The 27,441-nt window shown below is 30.1% G+C and overlaps 2 protein-coding genes across 3 annotated transcripts; one reads left to right on the top strand and one right to left on the bottom strand.

Moving 5' to 3' along the window:
* The first annotated feature begins 4,225 nt into the window (after nt 1-4,225).
* LOC102663325 (putative disease resistance protein At5g05400) lies at nt 4,226-14,995 on the top strand. 2 transcript variants are annotated; one of them, XM_014767144.3, is made up of 5 exons: nt 4,226-4,392; nt 8,866-8,945; nt 9,043-12,172; nt 13,517-14,303; nt 14,562-14,995. In XM_014767144.3, the coding sequence occupies exons 3-5, from the start codon at nt 9,059-9,061 to the stop codon at nt 14,564-14,566; spliced, it is 3,906 nt and encodes a 1,301-aa protein (XP_014622630.2). In that variant the 5' UTR covers nt 4,226-4,392; nt 8,866-8,945; nt 9,043-9,058; the 3' UTR covers nt 14,567-14,995. The 2 variants fall into 2 exon arrangements, with proteins under 2 accessions (XP_014622630.2, XP_006596478.2); XM_006596415.4 differs by having other exon boundaries at nt 14,559-14,995.
* Nucleotides 14,907-19,076, bottom strand: LOC100818985 (trans-cinnamate 4-monooxygenase). The gene is made up of 4 exons (XM_003544886.5): nt 18,395-19,076; nt 17,819-18,180; nt 16,915-17,048; nt 14,907-15,642 (listed from the first exon to the last, which is right to left on the bottom strand). Exons 1-4 carry the CDS (start codon nt 18,815-18,817, stop codon nt 15,044-15,046), a joined length of 1,518 nt encoding a protein of 505 aa, XP_003544934.1. The 5' UTR covers nt 18,818-19,076; the 3' UTR covers nt 14,907-15,043.
* Between the last annotated feature and the right edge of the window lie 8,365 nt (nt 19,077-27,441).

The following is a 27,441-nucleotide window of genomic DNA, read 5'->3' as shown; positions in this document are numbered from 1 at the left end:
ATAATTGGTATTTGATGTGTATATAACAAACATAATAATAAGTAATTCTTGTTATAATTAAATTGTCCACTATATTTTTTTTCCTTATTCAGCTATGCATATCGAGATCAATCGAGATCACTACTTTCTTATTTATTTGTATGGATTACATATGAAATCATAAGACTCAACATTCAACTAAATGTCCATGTTTCTGGCATCTCCTCTGCTCACTTATCCATTCACATATACATGGCTGAGAAAACTGTCACACCCCAAAGGTGGCAATGAAGGCCATGGTGGTTAGTGTTGAAACAAGGGGCACATATAATCTCCCATACAAACTAGTGGCACTGTTAGGGTCCTTCGTAACATTTGTATTTAAAGCTGCAGAATCAACAACACCAAAAGTAACATTTAATTTTGTTAATATTTTTTTTTTTACAATTTTTACTAGTTTATTAATATATGTAAACTTTTCTTGAGTGTATCACATTTTATAAAGTTGTGTTATTCATACAATATTTTTTATAATATTTTTTTCTCTTCATCTCTCAATCAAATCACCCATCACCACATTCCATACTTTTTTGAAGAATACTAACAACACACATCCTAATGGATCTCTAAACAAGTTTTTCTCTATTGATTAAAATTAATTAAGAATCATAAAATCACTATAGAAAATCATTAAATGATACATAGAATTCAGCAACTTTTATGATTTCTAATAATAAATTTCAATCAATATCAAAAGAGCGGATTAGAGAATATATTGTTATAAAATTTACCGCATAAGTAAAATTGTTATACTTTATATATAAGTGGTAGTGAAAACAGCTTTTGGAAGAATCTTTCTTGTTTAGATTTGGTGATGTGTAATTTACTGAGAAGTGTTAAACTTGGTTAATTACCGTAACGCTGAGAAGCAGCACATGCATTGATAATGGCATCCTTGACAAAGGAGACGTTTTGTTTGGTCCCGAAGTAGAAGTCTCTCTTCACATCTTGGATGCAACTTAAGACATCTAAGGTGTGACTTTTGCAACCATTGTTACAAAAGTCGCTGATATCAGAGGCACTCACGTCTAGCACACCATCCAGTTTCATTATGTATCCATGTTTTCCCAAGCAAGAAGGTGGTATGGGTGTCTACACATATGCATATCTTGAAATTAATAATATGCATTATTATAAACTAAGCAAAGGTGTTTTCATTAATTGCTATATATATATATATATATATATGATTACATTGTTCATGCAGAAGTAAGCGCTCCTCCAACTCTCGAATGGGCTTAGATTTGCATTTTTCCTCGGTTCAGTTCTATCTGAAATGAGATACACAAAAAGTCAAGTTTCTTTAATTTGGAGTCTATCAGGAAATTTCTACAAATTAAGGTAATAGAGTTTATGAAGGCAAATATTTATGTGTAAGTTGTTTATATATAGTCTCAGAGGAAATTAGGTTAAACCATTTTCGTATAATTTTTAAGCTGTTTCCTTAAGTTATCTTGAACCGCTTATTGAAATAAGTTAAACATTCTTTTCATGAAAACAAATATTTTCGATAATCTAACTATCTCATTTCGTAAGTTATTTTCATAAATTCTTTCAATTGCTATTACAAACGTTAATGCAATAAGATAATTATTAGCTTAACTAAATTCTAAACTAATTGATTCGAACACACCTAGAAAGAAAAGGAGTACTAACTTTCAGCACTGACGTGGTTGAGTAGAAGGAGGAAAAATGTCCCCAAAGAAAAGCAAACAGGGAAGCTGCTTTTGCCACTCATTGTTATTATTCCTTAATGATCAAAACAAGTATACTTTGTTTGACAACTTTTGTTAGGAATTCTGGCTTTACAGGACATTGTATTTATAAGTTTCACAGCAATAAAAATTGTTGAGATTAAAACTAGGAAAAATGTTGTTATTTTCTGCATATGACGAGAATATGGCATCAAGCATCAAGCATTTTGATACTAACAAGGGGACGTTTTGGAATTTTAGAAACATAGAAATATGAAGGCTTTGCGTCAAGTCAAACAAGGATGAAACATGTTCTGGAGCTTTCTGTCGGAAACTAAGAGGTGGATACAATGATTGCAACGTCCTAGGATAATTGGTTGTGCAATTTTATAAACGGTGATTAATTAATGAAAGGATTAATGTGCCACTGTGGCATGGGAAAACAAAGTAGTAAACTTGAACTTTTCCTTCCTCATTTCTTAGCCAACTCCATAATTTTTTTTTGGAAAAAATATAAATTATATTAAACCCAAAATGATACAACACGGGACATATCCCGTGGCTATAGAAAATTAAAAGCCTCCATAATACAAGAAGACCTATATCAAGATGCTAAAACAAATGCAACATGTGCGCTTGTCTATACATAAGAAACTTAATCTTACTAATAACCTCTATTACAGAAAATTGATAATATTCAAAAATCAACTTGTTCTTAGATAGCCAGATACAATAGATTGTAATTGCTATAGCGAGACAACGTAATTTTCCTTGAACACCAGATGTGGATCTGCCCTTAATTAAAAAATCAGTAATGCGCTGTAAAGAAGTGAAATGCCTGCGGAAAGGAGCCAAATCACGAATGTGAGCCCAAACTTGAAGAGATTTCCTGTAAGAAAAGAACAAATGGGCACTTGACTCAGCCTCATTTAAACATAAAGGGCAAAGGGAACCCTTGTTCAAAAAAACAACTTTGTCAAGAGTAAGCAGCCGGTTTCTTTTAGCAAGTCATAGAATGAAAGACATCTTAGGAAAGATTGCTGGGTTCCATATAACAGAACACCAACTAACAGTAAGCTTGACACCTCTAATGTATTCATAGACTTTGCCAACAAGCAATTGTTCATTGATGCTTCAAGATTGAATTCTCTTTTTGGTATATTCCGTACTTAGCTTTAGCCAACTCCATAATTATTGAGATGGTTGGTTGTCTTATTCAAAAATTTTGTTAAAAGTTCACCATCTTCTTTACCGGATTTCTAATTTATTTTTGATCCACTAGTAATGTATCTTTTTATTTTTTAATTAACAGAACTTGTAACGTATCCTTTTCAACGCTACATCCAAATTTTATTTTTGAATCTGTTTCACCTGATCATGTCTATAATATATGAGCAATCCGCTTACATAATAAATAAAGAAAGTTAAAATAATTTGTAGGTTACGAATGTTTTAAGAAATTTTAAAAACGCACCTTAAAATTATATATGTTAGCAATTTTTAGTAAATAAAATAAATAATATATATAAAAAATAATGTTTTGGTCAAACATACTAGGAGACTCTGAGTAACAAGCATTTAGCTATAACACTAAAATAATAAAAACTTGTAACATTAAGATCACATTTTTAAAAGAATAAATTTTATTAAAATATATAGAATTTAAAAGAATAAATAATCTATGTAGTGACTATATAAAAGAGTTTTATAATATCATGAAGCCGATTAAAAACTATTATATATGATAAATTTATGAACTTTTTTATAATAATTATTTTAAAAATTATTTTAATGATAATTTTTGTTTGTCAATAATATAAATTTTAAATTGAAATGTTTGAAAATTATACTCAAATAAAAAATAATAAATTCAAATTTTGTTCAAATATCTTATGAAAATATATATAATAGAGAAATAACTAGTTATTAATCACCAAATATCTTTATTTAATAAAAAATTAGAAATTATTCAAATAACTTATTACTAAATACAATATTGACCAAACACAACCTTAAATTAATCATCTTAATGTATTAAAAAGTGGGCCTAAGTGCATTTTTTTTTCCAATACATAAAAGAGCCGAAAGGGTGAAATAGAAGGAAGTTCATCCTGCCTTGAACTTGATAGCTATTACTTAAGAGTCACTCTGGATCAAAAGATTAATTTACTTCTAGAAAAGATAAAAGAATAATTTACTCATTTCACTTCATTTTTCAAACAAGTCTTCATTATTAATATATATGTGTGAAGTCATGTACAGGAATCAAACCTTTTGTTCTCGTTTCTTGTATATATTTCTCACACGATAAGGTGTGAGTGCTGGGCTCAAAGCACAAACATAACAAAGTTGAAAAAGAATTTATTCTTATTCATGAACCCCCATAAAATTAAGGAATAATCTGCATCTTTATCAATTCCTTACTTGTGAACATGGAAAGATGAACTCCCTCTTTAAGTTTTATTCTTTCATTTAGCGATACACATATTTTTTTATACTTCTTCTCTCATCTAACTTCGATTTTTCCTATCTCATCAACATTTTCATTCTTTAAAATTGCAACTCCACATCATTCAATTAATATTGTGATTCGCAGCAATAAGGTTGTAAATCTAAATTCTCTTGACCTTCTTGACATCATATCTGTACATATCTTGAGGTACGCATCTCAATTGAAATCTTCAGTTTAGTTTAGATTTTGTTTAACTTCTTGAATTCATATTTTACATCCATGTTAATAATATAGGTTGTTGATATTATGAAGTTTAACTTCTGCAGTTCATATTTCTGCAATAAAGTTTTTCTTTTGACGTATATAACAATAAAGTTGTAGTTTTAAATATAGACCAAATCATCTATTTGATTTCTTATGTTATTTTTTTGTTTAGTTTAATATATTTTATCTTTGAAAAAATTTACTTTAATCTTCTATCTTAATTAAAAGGTTTAAAATAGTCCTTTAGTTACATAATTTAACACCATTAATAATATAGAAATATTAATCGACGGCTAAAAAATATCACAAAGTATATAATTTTTCTTTCTAAACATCCTTAATTCATTCTACATACACAAGAAAAAAGAAAACATCAAAAAACCAAAACAAGTGAAAAACCACAAATTAAAAACTACTGATCACAAATCACAAAACTTGTGAACTATTGTAATTTAGGCTTGACCAGAATTTGGGAAAAAAGACTTATAGAATGTTTGATTTGAGAGAAAAAAAATTGGTAAAAGGTAGACAACAGACTGAACGCAAAAAATAGTGAATGATAACAATGTTAACAATAAAAATCATTTCAAACCTTTTAATTAAGATAAAAAACGTATTAAACCGAACTTTTTAGAAAATAAAATACTTTATTTTAAAATAAAAGAAAATAAAGTATTAAACTAAATAAAAAAATAAGATAAGAAAACAAATAGATTATTTGATCCAATATATTATCAATTATTTGAAGGTGAAAAGTATATTTTTAGTTTCAATAATATATATTATCTTTGTCTATTCCAAAAAATACTAATGAACACTTATCATATTAAGGTATTGAAGGTGTATTTGTACTTTTTCCAGGTCAAATTTAAAATTGTGTACCAATATCTCTTTTGTTTATAAGAAAAATTTGTTAAATAAAAGCATAAGAGTTGCTCTTTGAAGGATAAAAATAAATTAGGTCGAATAAGGCTTTACTTAAATAAGTAAGTCTTATTTAAAAATCAATAAAACTTAAAAATCTAACCGATAACTTGCCATTCTTTTGTTTTTTTTAGTTTGACTTTTTTAAGTGTAACTTGACATGTTAAACTACTTGAAAGACTGTTATATCTAAAAACTAAAGTCTTTTATATCTAAAAGTTTTTAGATAGATTACTATTATCCTGGATAACCTAATTGATTAACGGGTTAAAGGAAAAAAAAACCCTATGTACAACAAGATTGAAGTAGAAAAAAGTATGTTAACACTGTTTTGATCCCTTGTGGTTTTAGTAATTCTCACTTTGGTCTTTTATGTTTTAAATTTTTTGTTTTGTCCTTTACGTTTTTTTAAAAGGAATCAATTTTGTCATTTGATCAAATTTCATACTAGCACGATCAACAACGCTTGAACCACCAATAGCGAGTAAGACGCTCCAATATCTTTTTCCCATTTAATATTAATTTCACCAACAAATTTAGCTTTTATTAACGTGAAAAACAAAGCACAACCGAAAAACCAAACAAGTGAAGAACCTTAAAATTAACCAAACAATCTCAATGAAAGGATCTAGCAATCCCAAAGTGTACTAAATCTCAACCAATAAAGTTAGGAAAAAAAATATGCAACATGGACATGGGAATCATCAGTAGATGTACTCACTCCCTTTACAAAACCTTCACCACCTTAAAATATAAAGAATCAAAAGCAAAAATTTCTATATTAACCTTTATTTTTTAATATTTTTCCTTCAATCCAAGTGATTTTGCCAACTCGTGACTTGCTTGCAATATTTAGTGTTAGCTTAGGTCCTAAATTTTTTTATACGGATCAACAAAAATGAATAAATAGATAAAAGAGATTGATAATTTTGTGAAATTAACTTTATCATTGTTAATTCATTTATAATTTTTATTTTCTACTGTCAATATTATAAAAAAATATTAGTAAAAAATAATTGATGATAAATTTAAAAATTAAAATAATAATCATTTCAAAGAATTTTTTTCCAACTCAATAATTATTATGGAATGGGAGATACTTTGTGAAAATATCTTTAATTTTAAATTCTAACCGTTACTGTCATTCTTCAATTACATTAAAATGTATTGTTTATTTTCATGAGTATAGTATTATCTTTAAATTCAAATTAAATTATATTTTATGTTAAGTTTTAACAAATCCTATTATCTTAAAAATATTATTCATATCATTTTTTTAAATAACAAATATTATTGATATCAGTGTAGTATTAGTCCTCTAACAACTTTATTTTATGAAAATATTGGAAGAAGATATGAAAATATTTTAAGTTATGTATAGAGAAATAAATAGTACAACTCCGATTAGAATACAATCTTATGTATGAATATGAGAATAATTAATAATAATCATCAAATTAAGATTAAAAATAGTAGATAATTGAGATTAACATATTTAAAAATTAAAATTAAAATCTAATATAATTACCAGATATTTAAAATATTTATCAAACAAAAAATAAAAATGTATAAAAGATCTCAATTATCAATTTCTAAAATATTTCAATAACACATCATCACCACTATGACCATCGCTGTCATGATTACATCCATCATCATGATTGTCATTATTGTTGTCGTCGCCTTGACCATTGTCGCCCTGCCACCACCACCATGACTACCATCGCCTTTCCATCTTGATTGTTGTCATTGTCACTACCATGATTGATGCTACAATCTTCACTATCACCACCATAATCATTGTTGCACATTGACGATATTGCCGGTGACGACAACAATGATGATCAAGGCAATGGAGGTGGTGAAGGTCATACGGGTTAAAGTGGTGATGAATTTAATGATAATCTTGAAGAAGAGTGATGTGATAATTGAGATATCTTAGTATGCAATAGTTAATATCTTTTGTAGATTTGATTTTCGTTTGGTGAATATTTTAGAGATTTGATAGTTATATTAGAATTTAGTTTAAATCTTTAAATATTTTATTATTCTTAAGAGGCAAGTAGCATATTTATATCACTTGTCTTCATTTTTGGTAAGCGTTGAACAAATATTAAAATAATAAATGTTAGGCTAAGTAATACATTTGGTTCTTTATCTTAATTTTTATATATTTAGTTTTATCTTTTATCTTTTTTTAAAAATAATTTAATCCTTTATCTATTAAATTTGATCCAATTAGGTCCTTCTATGAGGTTCCAATTAAAATTGTTAATAATATTAATGTAATGACGATTAAAAACTACCACAAAATAATACTTATGCGCTTCAACGCTTTTATGCATACAAAATTGAAGGATACCTATTATTTAGACAAAAACATATGCTAAATTCCAATTATGGATCTCTTTTAACACTTGATCCGCAATTTCTATCATCCTTTTTTCTATCACTATTTTACTAACCACATTTTAGAAAACCTATATCTAGGTTCAATCCTTAATTTTGTATAAGTTTGATTTCTTTTATTTTATTTCAAATGAATCTTATATCTAATATATTTATTTAATATATCATAACAAAATTAATTTCATTAATTAAAACATAAAAAGAAATTGTTAATATATTTATAGTTGAAGGTTAAACCAAAATTGTGAATTTTTAAAAAATATGAGGACTAAAGTCGTCCACAAAAATTGTGGATCAAAACTTAAAGGGAGACCACAAATTACAATTTACCCTCAAATTATAAAATTAAATCCCCCTTGAATCTTAAAATTGATTAAGATTTTTGTAGATGGAAGCATTCTGATCTAAATGTCAAAATTTTGTAAAACTGGATATCTAGATTGAAAGAATTGAGCATATAATGTTAAACATGTGCATTAGAAAATAAGTTTCTTCAACCTTGAAACTTGACCCAATTTGTTCTCTTCCATTCTTGATTGGAACGATATTTTAAAAGTTTCTTGGAGGAGATCGGGTTGGCTTGGATTCCTCACTCAATTGGATAAAACATGGACTTAAAGCATAGACCAAAACAAATTGGATTTCGCAAAATCCACTGTAGCATAGGATAAACAAACCCCCAAAACATTGGTTCAATTTAGTTCTCAATTTTAAGATTCATGACATCCTACGAGAGAAATCAAGAAAGTATTGTTGTGTGATAACTATAAACAATCACCCTTTAATCACACGTGTGAAAAAACTTCTAGACACGTAAATATTGTTGTGTGATAATTTTAACTATTGTTATGTTAAAATTATTAACAACATTAAAGTTTAAGTAGATAAAATAACTAAATTGAACCAAATTTAAAAGATAAAAGATGAAATTAAATTAAAAAAAACATGAAAATCAAAATGAATTGTAAAAATTCAAATGTGTAATTTAGCTTAGATGTTATTATATACATATTTTCATGTACACATACCATATGCTATTGTAGTTCTCTGTTTAGAGTTCTAATACTACTTTTTTGCCCATAGTTGGAGAAAGGTATCGAATCTGCAACATCAACTACTTTCACTTCCGTTTTTAAATACAACAACGTCAACATCCATCAAAGGTATTATTACGTTATTCTTTCCTTTAATTGCATCACTACTCCCTACTTTGCTTAACATAATATTAAGCTAAAATGAGATCTACTCATTCATCATTAGGACTCTGCAATTACAAATGGGGGATATCGTTCTTTCCATCGTAGCAAAGTTAGCAGAATATACAGTGGGCCCAATTTTACACCATGCTCGATACTTGTGTTGTTTCAACAACATTGCTGGGAATCTTCCAAATGCCAAGGAAGAATTGGAATTAACCCGAAACAGTGTGAAGGAACGAGTTGAAGAAGCTATTATGAGGACTGAAAAAATTGAACCAGCAGTTGAGAAGTGGCTGAAAGATGTTGAGAAAGTCTTAGAAGAAGAGCATATGCTTCAAGAAAGAATTTCGGAAGTAAGCAAGAGCTATTTCAGAAGGCAATTCCAATATTTTCTTACAAAAAAAATAGCAAGAAAAATTGAGAAAATGGCTCAACTCAACCACAACAGCAAGTTTGAGCCATTTTCTAAGATTGCCGAACTTCCAGGCATGAAGTACTATTCATCCAAAGATTTTGTTCTTTTCAAATCAAGAGAATCAGCTTATAAGAAGCTTTTGGAAGCATTAAAGGATAAAAGTGTTTCCATGATTGGACTAGTTGGACTAGGAGGCTCAGGAAAAACTACTTTGGCGAAAGAGGTTGGTAAGAAAGCTGAGGAGTTAAAACTTTTTGAGAAGGTTGTGATGACAACAGTCTCTCAGACTCCAAATATTCGAAGCATCCAAGTGCAAATTGCTGATAAGTTGGGTTTGAAATTTGTGGAAGAATCAGAGGAAGGTAGAGCACAAAGACTATCAGAGAGATTAAGGACAGGCACAACTCTACTAATCTTGGATGATTTATGGGAAAAGCTAGAATTTGAGGCTATAGGTATTCCATCCAATGAAAACAACAAGGGCTGTGGAGTGATTTTAACCACTCGGAGTAGAGAAGTATGCATTTCCTTGCAATGCCAAACAATAATTGAGCTTAATCTCTTAGCTGGCGATGAAGCTTGGGATTTGTTCAAATTGAATGCAAACATAACTGATGACTCACCATATGCATCGAAAGGCGTTGCACCAAAAATTGTAGATGAGTGCCGAGGATTGCCTATTGCAATTGTGACGGTGGGAAGCACACTGAAGGGCAAAACTGTTAAAGAGTGGGAATTAGCATTGTCAAGACTAAAAGATTCAGAACCACTAGATATTCCAAAAGGCTTAAGAAGTCCTTATGCCTGTCTTGGATTGAGTTATGATAATTTGACCAATGAATTAGCCAAGTCCTTGTTCTTGTTGTGTTCTATATTTCCAGAGGATCATGAAATTGATTTGGAAGATTTATTTCGATTTGGAAAGGGAATGGGCCTACCTGGGACTTCTGGAACAATGGAGAAAGCAAGGAGGGAGATGCAGATAGCTGTTAGCATCCTCATTGATTGTTATTTGTTGTTGGAGGCCAGTAAAAAAGAAAGGGTGAAAATGCATGACATGGTTCGTGATGTAGCCTTGTGGATAGCATCTAAAACTGGTCAAGCAATTTTGGCAAGTACTGGAATGGATCCAAGAATGTTGATAGAGGATGAATCCATAAAAGATAAGAGGGCAATATCCTTATGGGATTTGAAAAATGGCCAGCTTCTTGATAATGATCAATTGAATTGTCCATCACTTGAAATTCTCTTGTTTCATTCTCCCAAGGTTGCCTTTGTAGTATCAAATGCTTGTTTTGAAAGGCTAAAAATGATTAAAATCCTGGCATTCTTAACATCTAGCTATACGTGGTGGCCATGGGGGACAGATGGCATCTTGTCACTGCCACAATCAATGGAGTCATTACAAAATCTTCATACTCTGTGCTTGAGAGGTTATAAATTAGGTGACATCTCCATTTTGGAAAGCCTACAAGCACTTGAGGTTCTTGACTTGCGTTGTTCTTCTTTTATAGAATTGCCTAATGGAATCGCGTCATTAAAGAAATTGAAGCTTCTGGATTTGTTCCATTGTTCCATTCAGGAAAATAATGCTTACGAGGTTATAGGAAGATGTATGCAGCTGAATGAATTGTATTTGTATATACCTTCATATGCAAATGAGGAATTTCCGCATAATATCTCTTTCTCAAGATTAGAGAGGTATGTTTTAATTTTTAAAATGGACCCCTCATACTGGAGGTCGTGGTCGTGGATGGAAATATTGGAAGAACATAGACCATGTAGAGCGTTATGCATAGATGGTTTTAATGCGTCAGTTCAAAGTTTTATATCATTACCAATCAAGGATTTCTTTCAAAAAGCAGAGTATCTTCAATTGGAGAACCTTGAGGGAGGTTACGAAAATGTAATCCCATCCATGGTTCCACAAGGCATGAATCACTTGACTTTCCTAATCCTCGAAGATTGTCCAGAGATAAAATGCGTCTTTGATAGTACCAATGTTGATCTGCTGCAAACTGAAGATGCGTTCTCCAGCCTAGTCATTTTATGCTTGTCTGAATTGGATAACCTTGAAGAAGTGTTTAATGACCCCTCTTCCAGATGTTCTCTCAAAAGTTTAGAAGAGCTAACCATAAAGAGGTGTAGACAATTGTACAATATTTCCTTTCCCAAGAACTCAAAGCTATGCCATCTCAAGTTCTTGAGAATAGAACATTGCCCGATGCTCACTTGTATCTTCAAGCCATCCATTGCCCAAACTCTAGAGCTGCTAGAAGAAGTGGAAATATCTGGATGCTCTGAATTGAAGCAGATAATAGAAGAAGTGGAAGAAGGGAGTGTTGATTATGTTAGCAGTCAAAGTCATACCTCTTTGATGCTCCCAAAATTAAGGACACTTATTATTCGTCGATGTCAGGGGTTGGAATATATATTCCCTATGTGTTATGCTCATGGGCTAGCAAGTTTGGAAGAGCTGAACATTAGATTTTGTGATAAGTTGAAGTATGTATTTGGCAGTGAAAAGGAACATGATCTTAGAGTGTACCAGCACCAGAGTCATCGTCAGACTAATATTCACATCAATTTCCTTAATTTGGAAACTCTAGTGTTGGATGAGTTGCCGAATTTGGTTGAGATTTGGCCTAAATATTTTGATCCACATTTACCAAATTTGAAAGAGCTACGATGCTATGATTGTCCAAGAATGCCTGACTCTTGTGTGCGTAGGTTGATGATTATTGATTCAGATCTGCAACAAGACTCAACTGCAACGGTAATATATTTTTTGAAAATGATTATTTCTTTAATGATTATTTGTTAATTTATTTTTGGGAATGTAATTGAACCGTGAGTTGTGAACATGAATTGACTTTTTATGGATAAGAATTATGAATAGATAGATGGTGATAGAAACTGTATATGTTTAATTAGTGTTCAAACTACTTTATGCCAGTTTTAATTTTAGTTTTTCTTAATCATATTGAATATTTTAAATAATAGAAAAAGCAAGTAGTTGAACAATTTTTTTTTTAAAAGACCAAGTAATTTAGCCATTAGTTAAATTATGTCTGACACACACATTCAACTAATTTTCAAACTTTTTTATTATGTGAAATAGCATGTTTAACCTCATTAACAATGCTGATAAATAAGTTTATTTTTATAATTTTTTAAGACACTATTTCAAGTAATATTTTTTAAATGATAATTTTTAATTTTCTGTATTTTATTATCCTTTTACCCTTAAAATATTAAATTTTCATATTTTTTATATATATTTTTACCATTATACTATGTACATTATTTTTTTCCCCAATATTAGCATTATATGTACACTTCAAGATATTGATAGTGATAATAATAGGTTTATTTTATTTTTCCTATTATTTTTCAATAGATTTTTATATTACTTAGTATTTATTTTAACAAATTCACTAATCACCATAATGAAAGGTTGATGTCTAAGAATATGTTATTTTTTATATAAATTTTATTATATATTTTTACCATTATACTATGTACATTATTTACTTTTTCCAATATTAGCATTATATGTACACTTCAAGATATTGACAGTGATAATAATAGGTTTATTTTATTTTTCCTATTATTTTTCAATAGATTTTTATATTACTTAGTATCTATTTTAACAATTACACTAATCAACATAATGAAATTGAATAACAATATAATTCGTGGTTCATGTTTTATATATATTATAAATATTTTGATCAAAATAACAACTAACATATAAGTATTTATTAAACATAATATTATAATTGAACATGTAAATTGTAAATGACCTAATGTATAATTTAAAATTAAAAAATGCTTAAAAAAATTTTAAGCATGCAATTACATACTATTGTTCGTAAGCGGACACTAGTCAACATTTAACCTTACAATTAGCACTTAATTTTTTAAAATGCTATTTAGTTATTACATTTTACATTAATTTTTATCTTCATGGCCACATTCTTTTTAAAAAACAATATATTGTACATCCTTGAAGTAAAAGTATTCATTTTCTTGGTATGGTCTTTCTTTAGATTGGAAATTCTATTAAATTGAATTATCACAAGTAACAAACTAACAATGAATTTTGTTATGTATATAGGAGAAGGAATTATTATGCTTGGTTACCACCACATTCAACCAATTACCCGATCAAGTGCTTTCCTCTAAACTTGGACATGTACTCAAATTTAGAGAACTTGGATTGTCTGGTCTTGGAGTAAATGGTCTTTTCCAATTCCAAATCAGAGAACATGGGAGCAACAGAGAACTTGCTCCTTTAAACTTGGATCTTATTGATGCTTACTTGAGCGATCTACCTGAGCTCGAGTTCATATGGAAGGGCCCCAAAAATTTTCTAAGCCTCCAGATGCTTGATGTGATTTTGGTGGATGGATGTCCAAAATTGAAAACCATCTTCTCCCCTACCATTGTTAGAAGCTTACCAATGCTGACAGAATTGAGGATAACTAATTGTGAGGAATTGGAGCAAATATTTGATTCAGGTGATGCACAAAGCCTATATACTTGTTCACAACAAGTGTGCTTCCCAAATCTCATGACTATTTATGTCCGAAAGTGCAACAAGTTGAAATACCTTTTTCATAATTTTGTGGCTGGTCACTTTCACAATCTGATCGAGTTGGAGATAGAAGGCTGCTCTCAGTTACAGAAGGTTTTTGCTTTTGAATGTGAAACTGATGACGATGGTCAAGAAGGGATTGTTGAGGATGGAGAAAAAGTACTACTACATAACCTGTTATCTATAACACTCCGCAGTTTGCCAAACTTCAAAGAGATTCACCATGGATTCAAGTTAAAAGATGATGTTAAAGAACATTTCATAAATGATTGTCCTAAATATTCTCCAAGTTTATATCTACACACAGGTACAATTCTCATGTCCTCTTACTAGTAACAATTTCTGTGTGTTGGATATTTCAATGTTAAGTGAAATATTATGTCATTATAAAGATGTTGGTTAAACATTGGTCGATGATGAAGTCCTTAATTTCATAAAGCTTTAAAGATGGAACTATTATACTTGCTCTAATTTTCTACTCTTGCTATTTTCATTTCATTTTCTTACTGTTGCAACTTTTGTTTTTGCTGCATGGAATCTCTCTGAAACCTTATTAAAATAGAAGAGTAAAGAATGAGCATCGAGCAAGGCGTAGGAGTGTATGAGTATGCGGAAGAGAAAGATGAAGACTAAAGACTCGATTCTGCTGCCTTACTGACTTTGTGTTCTTTCCTCCATTGTGATGAGTTAATTTGTACTTTTTAAATTAACTTCATTTGAGGATTACTTCCTTGCTTGCTTTTTGTTCTTTATTTTATTATTTGGTGAGCTTCTTTCTAGACTTGCTTTAGTTTGTAGAGTTGGATTTCACTCGTGGTTTGTTACCTTGTTGCCTTTCTATTATAAACCATCTCAAAACTATGCATGCATCACTTCAAGTTCAGAGATTTAGAATGGGACAACACAAACATTACCTACCCATTAGCAGGCCAATTATATATGACATTTCCAGAACAACCCCATTTTCAAGCATTGATACAATAATAAAGAGTAAGAAAAGAAAAAAATAAAGGGGATTGCCACAATCATATGATCATGTGGTGAAGTCTAAAATGACCTTGGCTTTGCCACAATGGTGGAATGCTTGAGTATGTGCAAGCTAAACTGCCCTCCTTTCTCACTGGTGTCAATCTGGGACTGGCCAGGGGGAGGCAAGAGCTCAAAGTTTTGGACCAAACGTCCCAAAGTGATGGCAAGAATAGGCAATGCAAGAATGATTCCGGGGCAACTCCTTCTGCCAACCCCAAAGGGAAGGTACCTAAAGTCATTGCCATTGGCTTCCACATGCAATTCCTCCTCCAAGAACCTCTCTGGCCGGAACTCCTCTGGCTTCTTCCAGTGTGCAGGGTTGTTGGCCAGCCACCATGCATTCACCAATATCTTGCTCTCTGCTGGGATGTCATAGCCACCAAGCTTCGCATCGTGGAGGTTCATGTGTGGGACAAGGAGAGGGATTGCCATTCGAAGCCGAAGAGTTTCCTTCACAACTGCTTGAAGGTATGGCAGCTTTTGGATGTCTGGCTCAGTCACTTGGTGCCCTGCTTCAAGAACTCTATCAATTTCATCCCTCACCTTCTGCTGGATCTCTGGGTGGTTCACAAGCTCAGCAATGCCCCATTCAATCGACCATAGAGTTGTCTCAATTGCTGAAATAATAACACATATATAATTGCTACTTAGAAAAAATCATCATATGATTTGATGTAACATAGACTATATAGTGTATGTAGACTTTAATAGTAATTCAATCACAAATTCTTATATATAGTAAGGCTGGTGGCATGATTTTTTTAATTAATTAGTTAATAATGTAAAATGTTTTACCTGGTTGATACATGGAAATTAGACTCAGACTCTAGAATATATTTACCTTTTCAATAAACTAAATTAAGGTTTTGAATTTCCATGATACCATCTTAATCATACTATGCCTTTTGTTTTCCACTTTTCTCTAAAAGCCCCCCATTCTTTTTCCTCTCTTTCCTTCTAATCTAAACTGAGAATCTAAGTAAAACCACCTGCGACTTTTGGCGGAGGTAGGTCCACCTACCAAATTTGGTCACTATCATTACCCACTACCACTACGAGACTATCATCAGTTGATCACCCACACTCAATTTATAAAAATTTAAAAAGTCTGTTTTTTTTAAGTTAAAATTTAAAAAGTTACCCACACTCAATATATGCAAAAATAGAAAGATAAGAACGAGTCTCCAAATAAATTAACTAAGGTCACATGCAAAAATAGAAAGATAAGAACGAGTCTCCAAATAAATTAACTAAGGTCACATGCAAAAATAGAAAGATAACAACGAGTCTCCATATAAATTAACTAAGGTCACACATCAGAATAAACAAGTTGACAAATAGATAAGAATGAGCCCCAACATGGCATTGGAAGAGTAGCCACCACTTCAACTATCCACCTAACCCCTTATTCATTCATTCAATGAAAAACATAACATAACTACGTGTCCCGTTTCCCCCCTCTAAAAGAAATTCAGAAAATGACCAATAAATTATTTTTGTGTGCTCATTAAATACCCCGTTATGTTTGGTAGTATTTCTCATAAATGAAAAAAAGTTATTAAAAATATAGCGGCTATCAATCCTTGGACCAGAAAAACTATACTTTTGTAAAAACCTAAATTTAAGAAAAATAATCAGTCAATTTCTTGATTTTTAAAAAACTTCCTCTCTATAAAATGGTTGATGAAATTGCGGTGCAGCTCCATACTAACTTCTTGTATCAGCAAATAAATATATATGAAATGAAAAAAAAAATCTACCGTATGATTTAAATTAAAATATTTTATAAATTTAATTAATTTTAGTAACTCTACGTGTCCTGCACCATAATTATCATTTTTTGTTTGTTTCTTGTCGTGGGGGTAGAAATACAAGGCAAAGCATCATACCAGCGACATTAATGTTTTCAACAATGTAAAGGACGTTGTCTTCGTTGATCTCGCCTTTTCTCTGGGCATCCAAAATGTGGTCAATAGCGCATTTTAGTTCATTGTTATTGCTGCTCTTTATGCTTCCAAGCTTCCTGTTATAACATTGTCCATTTAATTTAATTTATTAGAAATAAATATACTAAGCCAAACTCTATAGTTTTAGCTACTACTCCGTAACATAAATTGTCACTTTCGTAAAAGTGGCTATTTAATTTAGGATCATGTCATCAATGACGTATATATAAAAAAAAGCTGCAGTTGCAAAATTAAATAAAAAAGCATAATACATTATTACTAAACAAAGTATAAAATTTGCTTTCCAGCCACTAGTTCAAACTAAACTCTTTCATACCCATTCAAAGATAAACGATCTCCAATTCAAGATTCTACGCCTAGAAAAAGCGAAAAACTAGTTGACTCAATCAGAGTACCAAACTGAAAAAGGTACTTTAGGAATCACACAAACACGAATTAAAACCAAAAAAAAAAAAAAAAGGAAAGAAACATAGTAAAGTGCAGAAAAGAAAAGTAAACAGAAAGCAAGTGATTGAAACTAGATGGAGGTCCAAATCCAAAAAAAAAAAAAAGTAGTATCAGAAAGTAAAACACAAAAAACATGGGATTACGAAAAAGAAAAACATTTACACTATGTCTTCAAAAATTTAAAGCAACGTCAAACTTACAAATATTTTTCATACTCCTAACATTTTCTCAGTGTTTCCAACATTGTTCTTCAATTAGAAGACCAAATGCCCCAAAATTTGTATCTAAACTGTATCATTACTGAATTTTTATAGCGTACATGATGACTTTAGAATTAATGAATGAAGGAAAGGAAATGATGAAACAGAAAAAAACTTACTTCCTCTCGTCAACGAAGTAATCCTTGAAGAGCTTCAACCTGGTCTCCTTCACCTCCTTACAAATCTTCAAGTAACCCTTCAAAAAGGGTCTCAAGATGGGAATAAAATCGCCATAGTTATACTCAAAGCTCTGCGCCAAGCGACTCCTCTCTCCGTTCAAGGCCCTAAGCCTCTGGAAGATCGGATCCTCCTCGCTCTCGAACCTCCGGTCGAACATGATGCGGTACATGTTGTTGTACATCATGAGCTGGAGGCGGCGGCGGATGACGGTGCCGGAGACGGCGGCGTCGGGGTTGTTCTTGACGTCCTCCACGACGGCGGCGGCCTCGGATTCCCAGCCATGGCGGTATTGTTGCACCACCTAGAGATATAAAATGAATTGGATTGTTAATTAAGAAACAAGAAAGTGAGAAAAAGAAAAGGTAACGTGAAATAATAATCCTAAAAAAATTATTGAACTAGTCCGAATTATAAGATTGATCTAATAATTTTTTATTAAAAATGATTTGTTTGATATTGCTACTAATCAAAATTAATAATTAATCCTGATAGATAAAAAGAAAATGTTGCACTACCTTGTTGGTGAAGAAGGGGACGGTCATGATGCGGCGCATTTTGCGCCAGTGCTCGCCGTAGACGGTGAAGACCATGTCCTGGCCCTTGCCGGTGAAGATGTCGAAGACGACGTTGCGAGTGCGGGAGCCGAACTCCACGCCCTGCGTGTGGAGAACCTCCTTGGCGAGCTCCGGGGAAGAAACCACGACGAGATTACGCTGCCCCATGCGGAGGAGGAAGATGTCACCGAATTTTTTGGCGAGATCGGTGAGGTTGCGGTGGTTGAGGTCGTCGCCGACCTGGAGCCAGTTGCCGAAGATGGGGACGGGGAGGGGGCCCGGCGGGAGCTTGAATTTGCGGCCGCGGAGGGTGGAGACGGCAATGGCGACCACCGCGGCGAGGAAGAGACCTATGAGGGTCTTTTCCAGAAGGAGGAGATCCATTTGTAGAAGAGTTGTCACTTGTTAGTGTTTTATGATTTGGTTTGGTGAATTGAGAATTGTGAATTGTGATTTGGGGTTTTATAGAGGGGATTATGATGGGGTTAGGTGGAGATTGTGGTTTCAGTGTTGTGTTTGTGTCCTTGTGACGTACTACGTCTATCACCATTCACCACCCAGAGTTTTAAACTTGTAATTAACAAATAATAATAATATTCATTAAAGTGATAATTACTAATTACAGTACATAATCAGTTATGGGGTGAGGAATGTAGGGCTAGCTCCTTTCCTTTTTTAAGAAATGCAAAAAATGAGAAGCTAAACACAAACATACACCAACTCTTTTGCAGATGCTCAGAACTCAGAAGTAGTACTGCTATTATGATCCTGATTCAGTCATGTTGAAGTTAATTACTAGTTTATAGTCGAATTTTGTTAATTACTTTTTAGATATTAATTACTAGTATAGTAATTTCCCTTATTTTTTTTAAGTTTATGAGAGTGTAAAGAATATGACATTTCATACTATTATTATATGATAACATGAGGACTTTTAGTGATGAAAAAGGTATTTATTAAATTTTTTATATTGATAAGTGCGGCATTATCTGTTTTAAATTGTATTGTATGATACTAAATCGTGGATGTGTTTGGTTGTATTTTAGTACTAAAATTGTTGTTGTGAATGGTTGACTCTGTTTCATTTTGTTGTTACTGAATCAATTTGATTTGCTCCTCCATTATGTTTGGTACATATATAAAAATAAAGATTGATGAATTGAGGGAAAGAATATAATCATTTTTAAAGGTGAGAAGTTGAGGAGGGAAAAAAGAAATTAACGAAGATTACAGATTTTTTTAGAGTCTTATTTTAAAAGTCAAAAGAAAGTTACTACATTAGATAACAGATTAAAAATTATTGTTGTTGTCATTAGTAGTATTTGTTTTATTATTATTATTATATTAAGGAACACAAACATGATTTTATTTAAGAAAATAGTTTTCACTTTTAGAACATTTAGTTTTTGTTAAGATAAATAATTTAGATTTATATTTGTGTTTAATCACTTTTTCAACTCAAATTATTTTTTATTTCATATATTTTTTTTATAAAAAAAAATCAAAGTGTTTTGCTTTTGGAGCATGGGGCAGGGGAAATTGTGGATGGAACACTGACGGCGTTAAATTACGCTGACTTTGAGTGGATGGTAGGCAGAGAAGACAGAGAGCGCGTGACGTGCTTTTGCTTGTAGTAGGTGAGGAGGGGTTGGTGGCATGCAGAAATTTTTAATTTTTATATAAGATAAGACTAAAATAAAATTGTCATCTTCTTAAGTACTAGTGTAGTAAAATATTTGTAATTGTCATGTTACCTCTCATATCCCATTAAGACATTTTCATTTTGAAAACATATTTTTTTAACATAAATTCTTTTAACACATATTTTATTTTATTGTTCATTAAAATTTATTAAAGATTATGTTAGAGACCTATTAAATATGATGTAGAATCTATTATCTTTTGTAATTTTTAAAAAATTTCAACCAACAAAAATAATATATTCAAAAAAATAGTTAAAGAGTTTATTATTAGTATTTCTCTTTTTGTTTATAGAGTAAGAAACTAATGTTTTTACTTGAAGAATTTTTAAAATTTGACCAGCATTTACTTCGCCAGGAGAGAAATTAATTGTAGGATAGGAGAGAAATAGGATTAAAAAAAACACAGAAGCCTAACTGAACATAAGTGGAAAACAGTAGTAAAATAGATTTTACGAGTATTTGATTTGAGAAAAATAAGAAAGACGAAAAAGGATAAAAAGAATATTATCTCTTCATCTCTCCTAATTTAAACTCTCTATTTTCCAAACACTGATGCATGTTCTTTACTTTGATATTTTATCAAAAAGATTTTTACAAAACAATTTTATGATTCTGTAGTGGCAGCATATATCTATCATGTGATAGAAAAGTGAAAACTAGATTCTATGTGATAACAAAATATTTTAAGGGTAGCTAGCTTATGAAACATTACAATAAAAGTTTACTTGATATATCATTTTATCCATGTACCTAAGAAGGAAAAACCTTGTTTCTAATCAACTTCTGATTTGTAAGCAAAGAATTGAGAAAGAAAAATCAGAAACAAGCATGTTTTGTACAAAAAAAAAAAAAACCTAATCAAGATCTATATCATTGAATAGCCAGGGTTGGAGACTCTCTCCTAGCTGAATTTACTTGCAGTGATAGTGAGTTTGAGCTATAGTTGGGACCTTGCATTGGGTACAAGTTTGTGGAATGTGATACTGAGTGTGAATATAGTGGACATCTTTCACTCTTGGGATGTTAACAAAATATCAATGCATGTTCATGCTAATGTCATTCTGAATATTAAAAGACTGATAAGTATAGAGAGTTGACTTTTATGGTGTCTTAGATGTTCTGGCGGTATGGGCCGGGGAGGAAGGAACCAAGATTGTCTCCAGTCGTGGACTTCTTCTGCGGATATGGTTCTTCAGAGTCTTCTTGAAGACTCACCTTTGCTTCCTTAGTTGTTTGTGTTTATTTTCTTTCTTTACCCCCCAAAAAAATAATCATTGAATAGCCATTGTCGATCATGTCATGGGGTGGTGACCTTAATCAAAATAGGTGTGACATTTAAATTTAAATTAGCATATACCTATATATCCGATGATTATTCTTTATCAAAGAAAATCTACTATATATGATCGACATCATTTCAAATTTAAATTTTTGAGGGTTGAATTCACCCTTACACTTAAACTCATATTTCATGTTAATAATTTTTTTTATCGGTTAATATTAATTATTAATTTATTAAATTTTATTGGTGAAAAATTCAAACTCATCATCTATTTTTTTCTTTTTTCCATCTTTAATTATTGAATCAATCTTATATGTATAGTATTGTGATCCCCTTAATGATCTTTATTATGGCTACTCTTATCATCATTTGTTATCATTTAAGTATCACTACCTTTACCACTGCTTCAATTTGTTCGATTGATGCACCATTACCTATGGAATATATATTTTTTTTACTCAAACCAAACATTAGTTTACTTATATAAATTGTTATAAATTCTTTGATATAAAGTTCCATTCCCACGGAAATTAAAAAAATTGTAATTAAAGGTTCAAAACACTATTTTTTTTGTCACAACCTAAACATACAAATTATGATTCTAAGCCGATTCTAATTCTGGGAAAGTTCAAATTATAATTATAAACAGCAATCCCAATTTCATGCATATCAAAAACCATATATTTGATTGAAGAAGAGCTGGTACTGTGTGTGTGCGCGCGCATTAAAAGGATAGATAAGATGGGTGACATTTTATTTGGGAGCAACCACACCATTACCAAAACTGGAGAATCAAACTATCTGTGAATCTTTATGAAACGCAACTGAAGATTGATGCGAAGACATGGAACTATATATGGTGGGGTTAATTAGTGAGTGAGAATTAGTGGAGTTGGATCATGTTGGAAGGGTGGCTCCACCAAGATTATATAATAATATTCATGTCAAAAAAAGGAATTGAATGCGATGTTAACTTATATGGTATTTGCGTGCATGTTTCAACCCAAAATCACACGAGCCAGGATGGCTCTTTCTTTTTCTTTGCTTTCAATATATATAGATAGATAGATAGGTATCACGTACTCATACTCATTTGTGCTGGGTTGGGTGGGTATTCTTTATATAGCAAATATGCCTTAATGAACCAAACCCCACGACCACGATCGAGTTTCTTTTTCCAAACTTCTCTATGCAATATTTTATGTAGCCTAGCTAATAAAGAAGAAATTGGAATTCTATGTTAAAAATAACAACAATGGTATAATAAGATAAATAAAAATAATATAGTAGTATCAATGAAGTTGATTAAAACCGTAGAATTTTTACATTATATATGGTAGATTTAACAAAATCTTATTGTTACTTAGTGTCCAACCTGAATTCAAATATGATATTACATGTTCTCTAAAATTTAATTGGCGCTTAAATTAGTTTATAATACTTATAAACATTTCGATATTTGGTTTTATTCTTTAGAAAAAAATTGTTAAGTTAGGTTCTCTCTCTTTAAATAAATAATTTTTCGTCGTATTGAGTTGTAATTGGGTGAAATCGTTTATATTTAAGTCTGTGTAGTAATCTTGTATGTAAATATCTACAAGTAGTCTCAACATTCAATGGCATCATGTATAATATTGGAGGTGCCCTTTTGTTCTACGTACTACTCATGCCTATAAAATTTATTTTGATCCTTGTTATTAAATAACTGTTCTTTTAAAGAATTATTAAATAATTTTGATAACACTAAGTTGATTAATTGTAATCTTAATCACTCACTGAAAGAATTCTTGTTATAATTTTACTGAGGACTAAGTATATATATGTTTGTGTTAAACATTGAGTTGCCTTAAATGTACTTTTCTTAAAGGACTGTCTTTGTTACTTTAGCGATAAATTAAATCATAGAAATTCATGCTACGTACCACGATTTCAATGGCAAAACAAACATAACTTAAGCCATTAGTAAATTTAACAAAGGCTTAATCAATTTAGGATTTTTCTTACAGTGGAGAGACATTATTGAGAATTAACCTAGATAATTAACAAGGTCCAAACCCTAAAATTTGTAGAGGGCAAAGCTCCTCAGTAATTACCAGCTTAACCCTAAATTATTATTATCAATAAAAAATTTACATGAAAGTATATTAATTTCTAAGTGAAAAGGCCACAATCAAACAACAATGGTCTATCCTTCAGTGAGCCATAGGTGACATGTGAATACAATTCATATTTATTCATGCATGTTGATAAAAAAAAAAAAAAAAACTTTTACCGCATGAATAACTCGTGTTGCGTATTGTTGGCAAGATTTGGGGTGTACAAGTGAAACATGACCAAATTAAACTATTTTTTTTTTTTTAAGTTGACATGTATTTGAAATTACAAATTTAATCTTAAACTTTGAAGGGGGAGACTTTTCACCCATGCTTAATGCACCCAAAAGTGAAAATCCCTCGGTCAAACAACAAATAACTATTATGAGAGCTAAGAGGTGATATACGTATAAAATTATTCCGTCACTCGTATCACATTTTGGCATGATTTAGTGTGGCCAAGTGAAAGAGAATTGAATTAAAAATGTTTTATTACTTTCTTTTTTTAAGTTGACGTGCATTTGAAATTATAAATTTAAATTTTTAGGAAAAAAAACTTTTCACGCATGTATGCTACTTGATTTATATAATAAGATAAGACTCTGGAGCACAAATTTCATGCATCCAAAAGTGAAAAAGCCCCTAGTCAAACAACAAATATCTATTTTGTGAGTTATGAGGTGATATGCAAATAAAATTCATATTTATTCACATGGTTTGATAAAAAAAAAAAAAAAAAAACTTCCATTGCATGAACAACCCGTGTGACATACGTCGGCATGATACAGTTTGGCCAAGTGAAACAAAACCAAATTTAAAATATCTTTATTATGTTTTTTTTAAGTTGATATGTATTTAAAATTAAAAATTTAACCTTAAACTTTTGAGGGGAAGCTTTTCACACATGTATATTACTTTATATAATAAGATTACATATTTAAACTTAAACTTTTGGAGAGAAACTTTTCATCCTTGTATATTACTTTTTATAATAATACTCTACAACACACTTGTAATGCACTTAAAATTGAAAAGCCCTCAGTGAAAGAATAAAGATCTATTTCTGTGAGCTATGAGGTGACATGCAAATATATTCATATTTATTCACGCGGGTTGATAAAAAAACTTCCATTGCTTGAATTATTCGTGTTGCATGTTAGCATGATTCAGTGTGTCTAAGTGAAACAGAATCGAATTATAAATATTTTTATCATTACTTTCTTTTTTAAGTTGACATGCATTTGATATTAAAAATTTAATCTTAAACTTTTTGGTAGAAAAATTTTCACCCATATATATTACTTATATAATAAGATATACAATAAGAAAGTTTGAGCATGTTATTTCACCCATGTATTTTTGTGTAAATCTTTAAATATTATTGTCAAGAGTAACTTAATAATTAAAGAATACTCAGAGTGTTTTAGCATATTAGGATGAGATTATATTAGTATAAAAATTGTCTAAATAATACTTGTTGTGAGTTAGAAGTGGTAAAGAAAATAATATATATTATAGTCATATTTAATTAATAGAATTCTTCTCAAATTGAAGAAAAATTAAAGAGTCAATCAATATAAAAATAATTATTTTTATTCTTTTTCTAACACTCTTTTATTATTGTCTCCTCACATTTATATCTTTGGCCGAAAGATTTTATGAAAATTCTTTGAAACATATATTTGTGAATTTTTTTTAAAAAGATTTTTAATTTTCACATACACACTATTTATTCCCCTTCTAATACATTCCATTTATTTCATATAAGATTTTTTTTTTCACATACACACTATTTATTCCCCTTCTAATACATTCCATTTATTTCATATAAGATTTTTTTTTTAACTAATGCCCTTTAAAAAAAGTTAGTTGATTTAGTTAGTAATATTAAACTTGTATTATTTTTTCAAGATTACTCTTAAAATTATTGAGACCCATCATCTCTCTCTTTTCACTTAGAGTATGTTTGCCAAACATTTCAGCTAACTTTTAGTCTTTTTTGTTAATTAAAAAAATTATTTGATTATTTGATAAATAATTTTTAAATAACTTTTAGTATTTTTGGAGATAATACTTGAAATAATATTTTTTAAAATGCTAGCTTTTAGCTAATTTTTTTATATTTATTTTCTTTTTATTCTTAAATAAATTTTTTTAATCTTTTTTAATTAAGATAAAATTTTATTATTTTTATCTTTTTTATAATTTTATATTTTTTAACTACTTTAACAAATAATGTTACTAAATACATATGATTTTACAAGATAAGTGTTTAGTTTTCAATTATTATCTATCTACTCAGCTTTCAGTTTTCAACTAGTTCTACAAATTCAATCTACCTATGATTTTTCCCTTTTGATGAACCATCACACGTTCCTGAAAAACTGAAATCTAGCATTAAAACTCAGTTTTACAATGTTAGAGAAACAAACACAAATTATTACAATTCTTCTAAGTAAATTACAAATTTTGCCGCCGTCAACGTCTATGTAATATTGGGGAAGTGTCAAGCAAAGTAGACTCAATGGGGCGTTACTTGTTGAATATTCTTTTCTCTTTTGGGGGGTTGCATCCTACAGGTACCGCCCACTTGGACTTTTCTAATATTCAACGTTCATCCCTCAATTTTCATAGTACAATTAGTCAAACAATTTAAAGCTTTTTTGACAAAAAATTAAGAAAAATATTAACACGTGCAACAAAAATATTTATTTCATCTACTCACTATCGCGTTTGTTTTCTTTCAACCAATTAAGACGCTCTGATATTTAAATATTTAACACTAAAATTCATAAAAAAAAAAACATATTTTACTTCACTAAACAAATAAAACAATCTTAATAAATCTAAAAAAGATATAACACATTTTTATTTAATTTATTCTTATGTCATCGTTTATTATTCAATTTATATATATCTCTAAAAAAATTACATACATACAAATATTTATGTATAAAATAGTCTCACATCCATCGTTATTATTAACAAAATGTTATTTCAATCAATGAGTCATGAATAATCACATAAAAGAACTTGACATCATATCTTAAGGTTTAGATTTATAGATATTCTTCTCACTTATATAATGTTAAGTTTTCTACTTGCTCAATGTAAGACTTTCACCTCATATTTATATTCCAACACATATCACATTTTAATTTGAATAAAAAAAAGACATAAAATAAAATAAAATAATCAATTTATTTATAAAAACAAATATCATAGAAAAAATATTACAAAACTATAATTTTTTAAAAGAATTTTGACCCCTTTTAGTCGTGGGTCCAAGGTTGTTGCACCTCCAAAAGATGCTCAAGATTGACCCTACCAAGTGCCAATTATACAAAACTATTCTTATACCACCCATTCACTAAGTGTATGAATCAACTGATACAAAATTATTTTAGCTTAACTAGTAATTTTGAGTCCACATGCATATAAAACTATAATAAATATTTGAAGAAATAATTTTGTTGCTTATAATAAATTTCGAATTCAACATGGTTGTCTCTTATAGATGATACACATGGACAAAATCAAGAAAAATTATTAAGGGAGGCAAAAATTTAATACATTTTAAACAAAATAAAAATGACTAATTTTTACTATTAATAGTTGCCTAAAATTTTGTTAAGTAATAAATCATACTTCATATATCTTATAAAAGTAAATATAACAATAAATCAAACTCATTTACTTTTTTATTATTATTAAAAGTTCATTCATCAGTTTACAAACATGTCGTGAAATTTGTGAATTTTATATTAGAAGATGAGGATAAAATATATCAAAATTATTTACTTCTTTATTCTTAAGGAATGAAGAAGGATTTTTTTAATTGTCATACTTTAGTTACATTATAAAATTAATTTATTATAGCTAAAATTAATTTATCTACTAAATTTAAATATTATAATCCTTAGATTACAA

The sequence above is a fragment of the Glycine max genome, chromosome 14 (genome assembly GCF_000004515.6).
Source record: "Glycine max cultivar Williams 82 chromosome 14, Glycine_max_v4.0, whole genome shotgun sequence".
Lineage (NCBI taxonomy): Eukaryota > Viridiplantae > Streptophyta > Magnoliopsida > Fabales > Fabaceae > Glycine > Glycine max.
The sequence above is the reverse complement of the archived record's forward strand: the minus strand, read 5'-3'. Positions and strand labels throughout refer to the sequence as shown.

Excerpts from the sequence above, each read along its gene's own strand:
- LOC102663325 (XM_006596415.4), top strand. The coding sequence starts at position 9,059 with ATGGGGGATATCGTTCTTTCCATCGTAGCAAAGTTAGCAGAATATACA. Across the intron at positions 12,173-13,516 it reads AACAAGACTCAACTGCAACG|GAGAAGGAATTATTATGCTT; the intron begins GTAATATATTTT and ends TTATGTATATAG.
- LOC100818985 (XM_003544886.5), bottom strand. The coding sequence starts at position 18,817 with ATGGATCTCCTCCTTCTGGAAAAGACCCTCATAGGTCTCTTCCTCGCC. Across the intron at positions 18,181-18,394 it reads TCCCCTTCTTCACCAACAAG|GTGGTGCAACAATACCGCCA; the intron begins GTAGTGCAACAT and ends TTATATCTCTAG. Across the intron at positions 17,049-17,818 it reads TACTTCGTTGACGAGAGGAA|GAAGCTTGGAAGCATAAAGA; the intron begins GTAAGTTTTTTT and ends ATGTTATAACAG.